The sequence below is a fragment of the Oncorhynchus kisutch genome, linkage group LG6 (genome assembly GCF_002021735.2).
Source record: "Oncorhynchus kisutch isolate 150728-3 linkage group LG6, Okis_V2, whole genome shotgun sequence".
Lineage (NCBI taxonomy): Eukaryota > Metazoa > Chordata > Actinopteri > Salmoniformes > Salmonidae > Oncorhynchus > Oncorhynchus kisutch.
The window spans coordinates 41,936,795-41,948,800 of record NC_034179.2 but is presented as its reverse complement, the minus strand read 5'-3'; the positions used below and the strand labels follow the sequence as shown (position 1 = coordinate 41,948,800).

At 41.6% G+C, this 12,006-nt stretch overlaps 1 protein-coding gene across 3 annotated transcripts in view; it reads left to right on the top strand.

The window, feature by feature from the left end:
• The window catches only part of igsf9bb (immunoglobulin superfamily, member 9Bb), a 185,656-nt gene that overhangs the window by 101,119 nt on the left and 72,531 nt on the right, over positions 1–12,006 (top strand). The window contains exon 1 of one of the 3 annotated variants that reach the window (XM_031826769.1): positions 8,119–8,320. The exons of the other annotated variants lie outside the window; for them this stretch is intronic. Coding sequence (XP_031682629.1) covers positions 8,267–8,320 — 54 coding nt within the window. The 5' untranslated portion in view covers positions 8,119–8,266. Of the gene's footprint in view, positions 1–8,118; positions 8,321–12,006 lie in introns of those variants that run through there. 3 annotated transcript variants of the gene reach the window in all.

The window sequence follows — 12,006 nt, the reverse complement described above, 5'->3', positions numbered from 1 at the left end:
GTGCGTGAGTGTGTTGGTGGGGGTGCTTTGTGTGAGTGTGTTGGTGGGGGTGCTGTGTGTGAGTGTGTTGGTGTTGGTGGGGCTGCTGTGTAGGGATGCTGCATGTGAGGGGTGCTCACTCTATCCATTCGTAGCAGTAGGATCAAGTCACAACCCGCCCATTTCTTGACAGTTAGCTGAACTAGCCTATTGAGTTATTTCAAATGTCATCATGGCAGCGGAATTGTTTAGTCAACTGAATGTATTTTTTTCCCGACCACAGAAAATGACTACCAATTCCATGATCATGATCACAAATCATGACGTTACGTTGGACCCATTTGCATTGAATAGGTGCTATTTTATATTCTCAAACTAACAGCAGTGCCTATATGATGTCTTCCATACAGGCGTGACATGCTGGAGTGATGCTTCTATGCAAATGGTGTTAATCAGTAGGCAAAAAAAAAATACAAAAACTCCAAAATGGAAGGCAAACAGATTGTTTGTCATCTGTAGCACCATATACTCCACTGATCTGCCAAAACAAGCTCAATAACTCAATGCATGCACACACACACTCCTATTGAATATGCATTCACCTGTATTGTGAGTAGGCCTATGCCATCTTAATATATCCAGTTTATCAAGAGATTTACCATTCAAATACAATTATTACCATTATGTTATGTAATTAGATGTAATCAAATGTATTATTTGATTTTAAGAAAGATGCATGAATGCATACATGATATTGAATATCGGCCTCCATGACCACCAAAAATCAGTATCGGCCCTAAAAAGTCCATATCGGTCGTTCTCTGAAGCAAAGTATCCAACATCTATTGCTTGCACACGTCCTGTTTCTTTCCATATCAGTGCAAATCAACTGCCACTTTCCTCTACCGTGATCCGTTGCAAGAGAAGAGACAGCTTACTACCTTGTTTGTCCTCCTTCTCCCCTCAGGGCTACATAGCCGTCATCCCTTTCCACTCTTTCATCCTTTTTCCATTTCATCCTCCCTTCCACTCTTTAGCAATTTGGAATCTGTGCCATATTGCTTTACACCCATCACCCATCCAATCCTTTGATGTACAGTATGACAAAGTGCCTAGGGCAGTGGTCACCAACCGGTCGATCATGATCAAATGGTCATTCTCCAAGGCATTCCTAGTCAATCACCAAACATTTCTGTAAAAACAACAACGATAAAGCCTTGTTCCTATGTTTTGGGGGTTTTACGCTGTTGGAGGTAAGTGCACTTGATTCAGCAGCCCTATTGCCGGGAAGGCAAAGTGTTCCCATTTTGAACCATTTCATGTGTCTGAAGGTAGAATGCCTAATATTTAGCTTGTCTGGTAGGCTCGTGTCACTGGGCAGCTCGCGGCTCAGTATCCCTTCATAGTCTGTAATAGTATTCAAGCCCTGCCACATCCGACGAGCGTCAGAGCAAGTGTAGTAGGATTCAATCTTAGTCCTGTATTGTCCCTTTGCCTGTTTGATGGTTTGTCTGAGGGCATAGCGGAATTTTTTATAAGCGTCCGGATTAGTGTCCCTTTCTTTGAAAGTGTCAGCTCTAGCCTTTATCTCGGTGCTAATGTTGCCTGTCATCCATGGCTTCTGGTTGGGATATGTACGTACGGTCACTGTAGGGACGACATCGTTAATGCACTTATTGATGAAGCCGGTGACTGAGGTGGTGTACTCCTCAATGCCATTGGATGAATCCCGGAACATATTCCAGCCTGTGCTAGCAAAAATTGTCTTGTAGCGTAGCATCTGCATCATCTGACCACTAGGAGTGCCGCTTATGGATGCTAATTTTCTTGTTTGCTCATGGCCTTATACAGCTCGTTGAGTGCGTTCTTAGTGCCAGCATCAGTTTGTGGTGGTAAATAGACGGCTACGAATAATATATAGCTGAGAACTCTCTCTGTAGATAGTATGGTATACAGCTTATCATGAGGTATTCTACCTCAGGCGAGCAATACCTTGAGACTTCTTTAATATTAGACATCGCACACCAGCAGTTATTAACAAATAGACACACACCCCCGCCCCTCGTCTTACCAGATGTAGCTGCTCTGTCCTGCCGATGCACAGAAAACCCAGCCAGCTCTATATTATCTGTGTCGTCGTTCAGCCACGTCTCGGTGAAACATAAGATGTTACAGTTTTCAATGTTCTGTTGATAGGATAGTCTTGATAGCCCAGTTTGTTTTCCAATGATTGCACATTGGCCAATAATACGGAGGGTAGTGGTGGTTTACCTACTTGCTGGTAAATTCCTACAAGGCACCCCGCACTCCCCCATTTTCTCTGTCTTTTCTTCACGTGGATGATGGGGATTTGAGACTTGTCTCGATAAAGCAGGATATCCTTCGAATCGGAAATCTTTGTTCAGTCCGAGGTGAGTAATCGCTGTTCTGATGTCCAGAAGCTATTTTCGGTCAAAGGAGACAGTAGCAGCAACATTATGCACAAAATGAGTTACAAAACTAATAAAATAGCACAGTTGGTAAGGAGCCCGTAAAACAGCAGCCATCCCCTCCAGCGCCTTTATAGGTGAGACGAGAGAGAGACTCAAGGAATACAGCAAAGACCTACTGTTGTGTGTAAGTTCTTGTTTAAGTTGTTATACAGTGCTATCAACACTTTTATAAGCCATAAAATGCTCATTCTTTCTATTTCCACTCAGCACTACAACAAGCACTGCAGCAGTAATGAATGAGTAGGAATGTGTATCGATAGGCTTGTGTTGTTATAAATAGCAGCTTGGGTCTTTTTTTAATATCGAGGAATATTTCACTTTCTCTGTTCATAGGAGTAACGACATGAATTAATGCGGTGCGACTCAAGTTTCACCATCAGCTGGAAGACGATGTCCTTTTTGGTTAGTCTGCTGCTCTCTCCCTCGCTGAGACTGACCATCAGATGCAGGCATCGTTAGCCCAGTAAAATAAAAAGCAAATTATTTCAATGTATGCAACCTCAGCTCTACCTCACAACTAATGCAGCAACGGATCTATTACTAGTGTGATCACATAGCCTACCTCAAAAATGTTTTTAAAATGGCCTGAACAACGATGCATTGGCAGGGCAATTCAAGCAAAGCCAATATGCGGTAATAATGTATTGTACCTACAGCTTACTGCACAAACCTAATTACTACAGTACAGTTGTTAATTGGCTAATGTTGCATAGGCTTACGTTCTTAGTCATGTTAAAAAAAAACATCTGAGCGGCTTGCATTTTGACTCAGAAAGTGATCTTGACTCAAGAGTTCAAGAGTTTTCCCTGTTGACAATATCAACACTTCCCTTTACTGTGGCAAATACAGTGAATCAACATAATATTAGACACTTTCAGTGCAACATACCGAAAGAAAACTAACTATGCAAGAGATTTTGTTGTAGGCAGAACTCATCGGAGTAGGATTCTATTGCATTGACATGCACGAATCAGCCCGTACTCTAAACAGACCAATGCGGCATAAGCAGAGCTGCAGTAGGCATATACCAAATAGACCATTGCCATATATACATCTGTGCCATTTTCATTGAACTGGACTGTGTTTACAGCATGAGCAGTCGTGAGTAGATGTGCTTGTTTTGAGATCAAAGCGAGAGCTGCATGAAGCCACATGTGTACATTTCGTTCATATCCTTTGCTAGTTCGTGAGTTATTAGTCAAGTTATACATAATTTGTTGTCAGCAATAGAGGAGTGATTGCCTCCTTCAAGAGCACAAAACGTTTACATTTCTAGACATCTTTGAAAAGCGAGTCATGTTAAGAGCTTTATTTTGTCTTAAAGGGAAAGCATTGTATTTTGAGACTGGCTTGAATAATCTAAGTAGCCAATAGGCAGAGGGTAGCATAATTTGTCTGATTCGCTGTAATAATGGTATGGGAATAATAATTGATTCAATTTTGTAAAGTGGTTTCTTGCATCAAACAACACAACAATATTTTCAGTCACCTCCTTGTCTGAGTGGATAAACAGGTTAATGTGAAGCTCTGCATGTTTTTGTCAAAAGTCTCATGGAATGTTGGCCTCATTGAACACCACATTGACTGCTACTGTAGGTTGAATGATAGAATAGCTATTTCCATGTTAGAATGTTATGGGATGCATTTTCTCCATTGTGTTTGATGGTAGACCACTCTGGTTAGCCTACATTAGGATCAAATAGCCACAGTAGCCTACTTGGCCACTGTTAAAACAGCAACTTAACACAGAAGCTGTATCTGCTTTCAAGGTAAATGTGCGCTGGAAGTTGCACAGAGTTTTCTGAACGTTCAAGTTTGCGCTCAGCAGACCTGAAATTTGCTCAGTGGCCAACATTTTTTGAGGGAACATGGCATAGGAGTAACAACATGAATTGGTGCATGAGGCAGAAATAATGCAGTGTGACTTGAGTTTCGCCATCAGCTGGAAGACTGTCCTCTTTTCTTAGTGGAGAGAAGGAGGGCGTAGGGACTGGGAGTTGGATGAGAGGCTAGCCTCACCGCTGCTCCGTCCCTCCCCTCAGACTCACCATCAGCTGGAAGACTGTCCTCTTTTCTTAGTGGAGAGAAGGAGGGCGTAGGTACGGGGAGTTGGATGAGAGGCTAGCCTCACCACTGCTCCATCCCTCCCCTCAGACTGACCATCAGATGCAGGTCATCAGTTCAGTTTTAAAAAATAAAGTAATACAACTAATTACCCATTACCAGTGTGATCATATACCAATAAATAAAATATATATATATTTCAAAATGCAGGGCAATTCAAGCATAGACAATATGCAGTGATAATGTATTGGGCCTCATTGCTGCATAACTGTTTTAATTGGTTAATGTTGCATTGGCTTACGTTTTTTTAAATTCATGCACACTTTAGAATGGGTTCACTGTAGTAAGTCCTGTTGAAACATAATCTTCTGTAGTTAGATGCACTTTTCAGAAATTGCTCTGCCATTTCCTGGTTGCTAAAATTCTATTTGTTTGCTTTATTTCAGTTTACAGTGCATTCGGGAAGTTTTCAGACATTTTGGTACGTTACAGCCTTATTCCAAAATGTATTAAATAAATACAAATCTTCAGCTATCTACACCCAATACCCCAGAATGGCACAGCGAAAACAGGTTTTTAGAAATGTTTGCAAATGTATTAAAAATAAAAACAGAAATACCTTATTTACATAAGTATTCAGACCCTTTGCTATGAGACTCGAAATTGAGCTCAGTTGCATCATGTTTGATCATCCTTGAGATGTTTCTACAACTTGATTGGAGTCCACCTGTGGTATATTCAATTGATTAAACATGATTTGGAAAGGCACACACCTGTCTATATAAGGTCCCACAGTTAACCGGGAATGTCAGAGCAAAAACCAAGCCGTGAGATCAAAGGATTTGTCCTTAGAGCTCCGAGACAGGATTGTGTCGAGGCACAGATCTAGGGAAAGGGGACCAAAAATGTTCGCAGCATTGAATGTCCCCAAGAACACAGTGGCCTCCGTCATTCTTAAATTGAAGAAGTTTGGAACCACCAAGACTCTTCCTAGAGCTGGCCGCCCGGCCTAACTGAGCGATCGGGGAAGAAGGGCCTTGGTCAGGGAAGTTCCTCTGTGGAGATGGGAGCACCTTCCAGAAGGACAACTATCTCTGCATCACTCCGCCAATCAGGCCTTTATGGTAGAGTGGCCAGACCGGAAGCCACTCCTCAGTAAAAGGCACATGACAGCCTGCTTGGACTTTGCCAAAAGGCACCTAAAGGACTCAACAAACAATATTCTCTGGTCTGATGAAACCAAGATTGAACTCTTTGGCCTGAATGCGAAGCGTCACATTTGGAGGAAACCTTAGCAAACAATGTATTTTATTTTATCCCCAATTTCATGGTATTCTATTGGTAGTTACTGTCGTGTCCCATCACTGCAGCTCCCGTACGGACTTGGGAGAGGCAAAGTTATAAAGCCGTGCGTCCTCCGAAACACAACCCAACCAGGCCGCACTGCTTCTTGACACAATGCCCACTTAACCCGGAAGCCAGCCACACCAATGTATTGGCGGAAACACCATACTACTGGCGATTGTGTCAGCAAGCATTGTGCCCGGCACACCAAAGGAGTCGCTAGAGCACGTTAGGACAAGAACATCCTTGCCAGGCACAATGTTGGGACAGCATCATCCTGTGGGACGTTGGGACAAGAACATCCCTCCCAAACCCTCCTCTAACCCGGACGACGCTGGGCCAATTGTGCACCTCCCTATGGGTCTCCCAGTTACGGCGGGCTGCCTGGACTCGATCCAGGATCGAACCAGGATCTCTAGTGGCACAGCAGACCACTGCGCCACTCGGGAGGCCATTAGCAAACATTTCTAAAAACGTGTTTTTGCTTTGTCATTATGGGGCATTGTGTGTATATTGATGAGGTGGAAAAAACTATTTCATCCATTTTAGAATAAAGCTGTAACATAACAAAATATTAAATAAGTCAAGGGGTCTAAATACTTTCCGAAAGCACTGTATGTGACAAAACAAGCAGGTATAGTGTAGATAATCAGGTATAGTGTAGATAATCAATCTTAACTGTTGTGAAATATCTTTTCCATAACCACATTTTTTTAAATTTTAGCTGTTTCAAGCTGGTGTACAAAAACGAAAGTAAAAGACACAAAAACTAAACTTAAAAACAGGAAGCATAGGAATAGCGCAAATGGAACAGATCTCCTCTTCTTAGACTTGCTTTCAATGAGAATGACAGATCGATAACACACATTCCTATGTGAATTTGGTCAGGTCGCCCGAAACACCGCACATATTGCAGCTTTAAATTTGGAGCTAATTGCCACAATGTTTTCCTTCACACGCTATTTACTCCTGCAGTATGGGCTGTTCATCATCCAAATGGATAGAGGCAGTCTTCTTCACTGCATATGATGAAGTCATATATTCACTTCATATCATCACTTTAAACTCGTATTATTCATATCCTTTGAGCAGGAAAAGAGACCAGTGTGTTTACAATATTAATAGATATGGATATTTCCATAGTCCCTGTAAGACATCTGTTGATGTCTCCATACTGTGGTGTTGCCTTGAAGACAAAGCACATCCTAATATGCCGAAGTGACAAGCCTCAGCTGTCAAGATGTCACATTTCAAATGCAGCACGTCAAACAGAGCTTGCATTGGCTCAATACATCAATTGGTAGCTTTCAGTATGTGATGTATGCAGAGGATGCAGCTCTACACTTCTGCTTGTGTACATGTTGTGTGCATGTGTGCTTGCCCCTGTGTGTGTCTGTGTGGATCAAAAAGGGGCAGGGGGCACGGTCGACCCTCTGGCTCTGCTGAATTCCAGAAAAAATATTTAGAGGCCCCCATTTTGGTGGTGTCGTAGGGCTGTCCCCGACAAAAAAAACTTGGTCGACCGAAAGTCATCTGTTCTTTCGACCAATTGATTGGTCAAATTTTTTTCACGTCTATGTTTCCATTTATAGACACACCCTTATGTGTTTTAATAAAATCAACTATATATAAAATCAACTATAAATGCATTACGCGTCCAGTTTAATGAATTAAGACAGATGACTCGAGAGCACCAGAGATCTAGAAGTAAAAAATCTTATCCTGACCCAACTATTCTCCTCCCTCTCCTGCTGACTTTCGCATATTCTGCCATTACGGTCTTGAAGATGCCGGTAATAGGCTACATGATGGTTCGGCAACCTTTCTCATGTGGAATGTCAATTTATTTTACCGATCTGCGTGACAGTTATAGTTTTCATATGTACATTTTCGTGAAACAGTTTCATTTCATTTATCATAACATTCATATCTCAAAATCATTGTAATGTGGTTAATCAAAATTCAATACAAATCTAAATGAAAATGATACAAACTTAAAAAGTTGTAAAACTATGTAAAAAATTGCCTATATAAAGCCAACAAATAGAAACATTGTAGCCTGCAGGTGGAAAATATCCTGATAAAAATAAATATCCCAGAAATCACATTTGGCTACACATGGCCTGTCTTCAACGGCCCTAAGCTCACGCTAGCGAATTTGCGACATTTATATAAAATATTCTGGGCAGTTTCCCGCGCCAGTGAGCTCGAGACACACAGCTGTAGGCTATTTGCGCAACAGATAAGAAGCAGTGATTGACTTACCGGACCCTAGTACCTTCACCTCTAATGTTCTACTGCTTGAGCTCCTGTTCCTCTTATAGAAAATTAGCTCAAAATGATTGTGGAGTTCCTGCACCTAAATATAAACAGTAGCAGCACCCAAAATGAGTTCCGGAACATATTTCAGTCCAAGTAAAGCACTGATGAGAAGTAATCAGGTAGGCCTATTTTATGACGTTTCCACTGGATCAGAGCATGACATTTTTTCCCTTTCACGCTGAGTGGTTATCGAAAGGGAGAGAGCTGGTGCGTTAAACCAATCAGAAATACTATCAGATCCCCAAATGGGCACATTTATATGCCTACATTTAGGTGCAGGCCAGCTAGCCTATAGGATGCGCACACATAGAAGTAGTCCTAATTCAACATTGACAGGAGCGCTGCAAACAGAAGACAATGACTAACTTGACTAAACTTGTAAACATAATGAAATAAACTGTGGGTCCACTACGACAATGATAACGTGAAGACTGGAATAATAATATTGAATGCATTAACAGAAATTACCGTTACCAAACTAACAAACTTTTGAAAAAAAATTATGGGAATTAATGGTAAATGTACTACTGGTTACATATGTAATGGGGAATTGATATACTCTAACAATCAAATGCAAACAATTCACACAATGAAGTTCCCAGCTAGCAATGAGGAAGCGGCCCTCTTCCGGGGGCGGAACTGATTGAATCGGGTGTCGGGCTCAAAATGAATGACTGCCCAGAATCGGCCCAAGTACTTCGGGCCGTTTCCATCTACTGGAATTCAGCCAACTTTGCCTGCATCTTACCAGAATCCCCCCAGAAGCGGGCGATGCAAATTTAAATAAATGTATATTAAATTAACCGATTTAGTCATTTTAAATATTACTATTATACATACAAATTATACCCATCCACAAAAAAAATGTTGTCTCGGAGGAAACACCATACACCTGGTGACCGTGTCAGGGTGCATGCGCCTATCCTGCCACAGGAGTCGCAACAGCACGATGGGACAAGGACATCCCACCCGGCCAAACCCTCCCCTAACTCGGGACGACGCTGGGCCAATTGTGCGTCGCCTCATGGGTCTCCCGGTCGCAGCCGGCACGCTTCTTGAACCTGCATCTGTAGAAACAGAGTTTGCACTCAAACCCTCCCCTAACTCGGACGACACTGGTCCAATTGTGCGTTGCCTCATGTGTTTCCCGGTCGCGGCCGGCACGCTTCTTGAACCTGCATCTGTAGAAACATAGTTTGCACTGTTCCATCCACAAGGTTTTTAATGCTTATCAATTGCCTTCCACAAAGAAGCAAAATATTAAATACTACACAGGTTTCTTAAAGAATTTCATTTACATGTTAATTGTATTTTATGATCACAGTAACAATGAGTAAAATAAATAATGGGTAAATAAATAATGAAATGTCAATTATATAAAGCAGCCCGTGTAATCATCTGCCAGAGAGTAGCCCCAATCAGCCCGAGCCACAAGTAATACAGTGGGTTACTGGCACCCCTGACTGGCAAAGCACAAACAATACTTAAAAAAGTATAAACAATATAATTATGGAGATAAACTCAAATTATTGTATATTGTACTTTATTCGTGTTTCAATGGAACCAACCACAATTATTTAATACAAAATAAATGTAACCAAAATCAAGGTTCCATAATTATTGGCACTCTTCATTTAGTACTTAGTGCAACCACCTATGGCAAGGATAACAGCATGGAGTCTTTTCCTGTAATGTTTGACAAGGTTAAGGAACACATTTGGAGGGATTTTGGACCATTCCTCTATGCAGATCCTTTCAAGATCCTTCACATTCTTGGATTTGCGCTTATCAACTGCCCTCTTCCACTCAGCTCACAGGTTTTCTGAGATGAGATGGCAGAACATTGATTTTGTTGTCACAGAACCATTTCTGTGTGGATCTTGAGGTATGTTTCGGGTCATTGTCTTGTTGGAAAGTCCGCCTACGGCCAAGTCCCAGCCTTCTGGCAGAGGCAACCAGATTGTCAGCCAGAATTGCCTGATACTTGGTGGAATTCATTATGCCATCAGTCTTAACCAGTGCCCCTGGACCTCTGGAATTAAAACAGCCCCAAAACATCAGTGACCCCCCCTCCATATTTCACCGTGGGTATGAGGTTCCTCTCCTTGTATGCATCTCTGTTTCGACGTCAAACATGCCGATGCTGTATCTGACCAAAACGTTCAATTTTGGTCTCATCTGACCAGAGCACCTTCTTCCAGTCATAATTTAAATGACATTTGGCAAACTCCAAGTGCTTGCGTCTGTGTCTTGGGGTCAGAAAGGGCTCTCTTCTGGAAACCCTTCCAAAGAGCCTGTGGTTGTGGATGTGGCGTCTGATGGTGCTTTTTGAAACCTGGTGACCCTAAGACGCCACCAAGGCCTGCAATTCATTCACAGTGATTCTTGGGGACTTTGTTGCTTCTCTTACCATCCTCCTCCCTATCCTGGGGGGCAAAATGCATTTGCGTTTCAACTGTTCCATATCTTTAGAATTTTTTTATAATTGCCCTGACAGTGCTCAGCGGTATATTCAATCGTTTGTTGATCTTCTTGTAGTCATTACCAGATTTATGAAGGTCTGCGACCATCTGTCTCTTTTGAACTGCCAGTTATTTTGTTTTCTTCAAGGTGTTGGATGACAGCGGGATACTGCATGTGTGTTACCTAATTTTTATACCCTAGTGAATCAGGAAGTGATGTAATGGTTCAATATAGTTCCTTAAGACTTGGATAAACTTAAATAAGTGGAATTTAATTTGTGGTTTAATTTTGGTAGATGTTATTTACAATAATCTTTAAGGGTGCCATTAATTGTGAAACCTTGTTTTGAAGGACATTTTTAATTAAATCAATAAATTATTTTGGTTGGTTCCATTGAAACATTAATAAAGTACATTATTTCTCACATGTTGGTATTTTGAGTGTATCTCTATAATTCTATTGTTTATATTTGTTTAAGCATTATTTGTGCTTTGCCAGTCAGGGGTGCCAGTCATTTTTGAGCCCACTGTATATACATTTGGGCCAAATAACTCACACCGGAATCGGGCCCGAGCACAATCCCCGCATCCTAGCCATAACAAATAATGCCGGAGGCCACATGACGTCGGCCGAGTCTGACACTCAGCCGAGTGCCCCGACTCTCAGCCAGAATTGGGCCAGATCCACTGTGATAGCTGGGTTATGAAACAATGAATGTGCACAAATTGGTATATTGTGTATTGGTCATCTGGGTGCATGGTAAATCAGTCGTCTGCATTGGCCATGCAGCATTTACGATGATATATTTTAAATAAAATTGGGATTGTTAACGTTAGGTCAAAATCCCTAACCGAAAAACTGTTTTTTTTTTCCCATTACAAAATTTAAATCACAGTGCAGTTATCATAAAACTACCACTAACAGGTCTCGATCATCATCATCATGAAGGGAAAGACAATTTTTGTTGCTACTTTATTAACTGGAGCTGTAATGCACAAGGGAGAGAGAAGCAAAGCAGCAGCTCAGGCAGGGAGTAGGGGAGTGGCTGTGCGTCTGATGAGTGACAGGCACTGGAGTAAAGTACTTAAGATTTTTGGGGGGTATCTGTACTTTACTATTCATATTTTGGATTACTTTTTACTTTTATGTCACTACATTCCTAAAGAAAATAATGTACTTTTTACTCCATACATTGTACCTGACACACAAAAGTACTAGTTACAAAGTACTTTTCGATTGCTTAGCAGGACAGGAAAATGGTCCAATTTAGCACTTATCGAGAGAACATCCCTGGTCAACAACAAGCTACACGCCCCACTCATGTGACAAGCAAAAGCAGCAG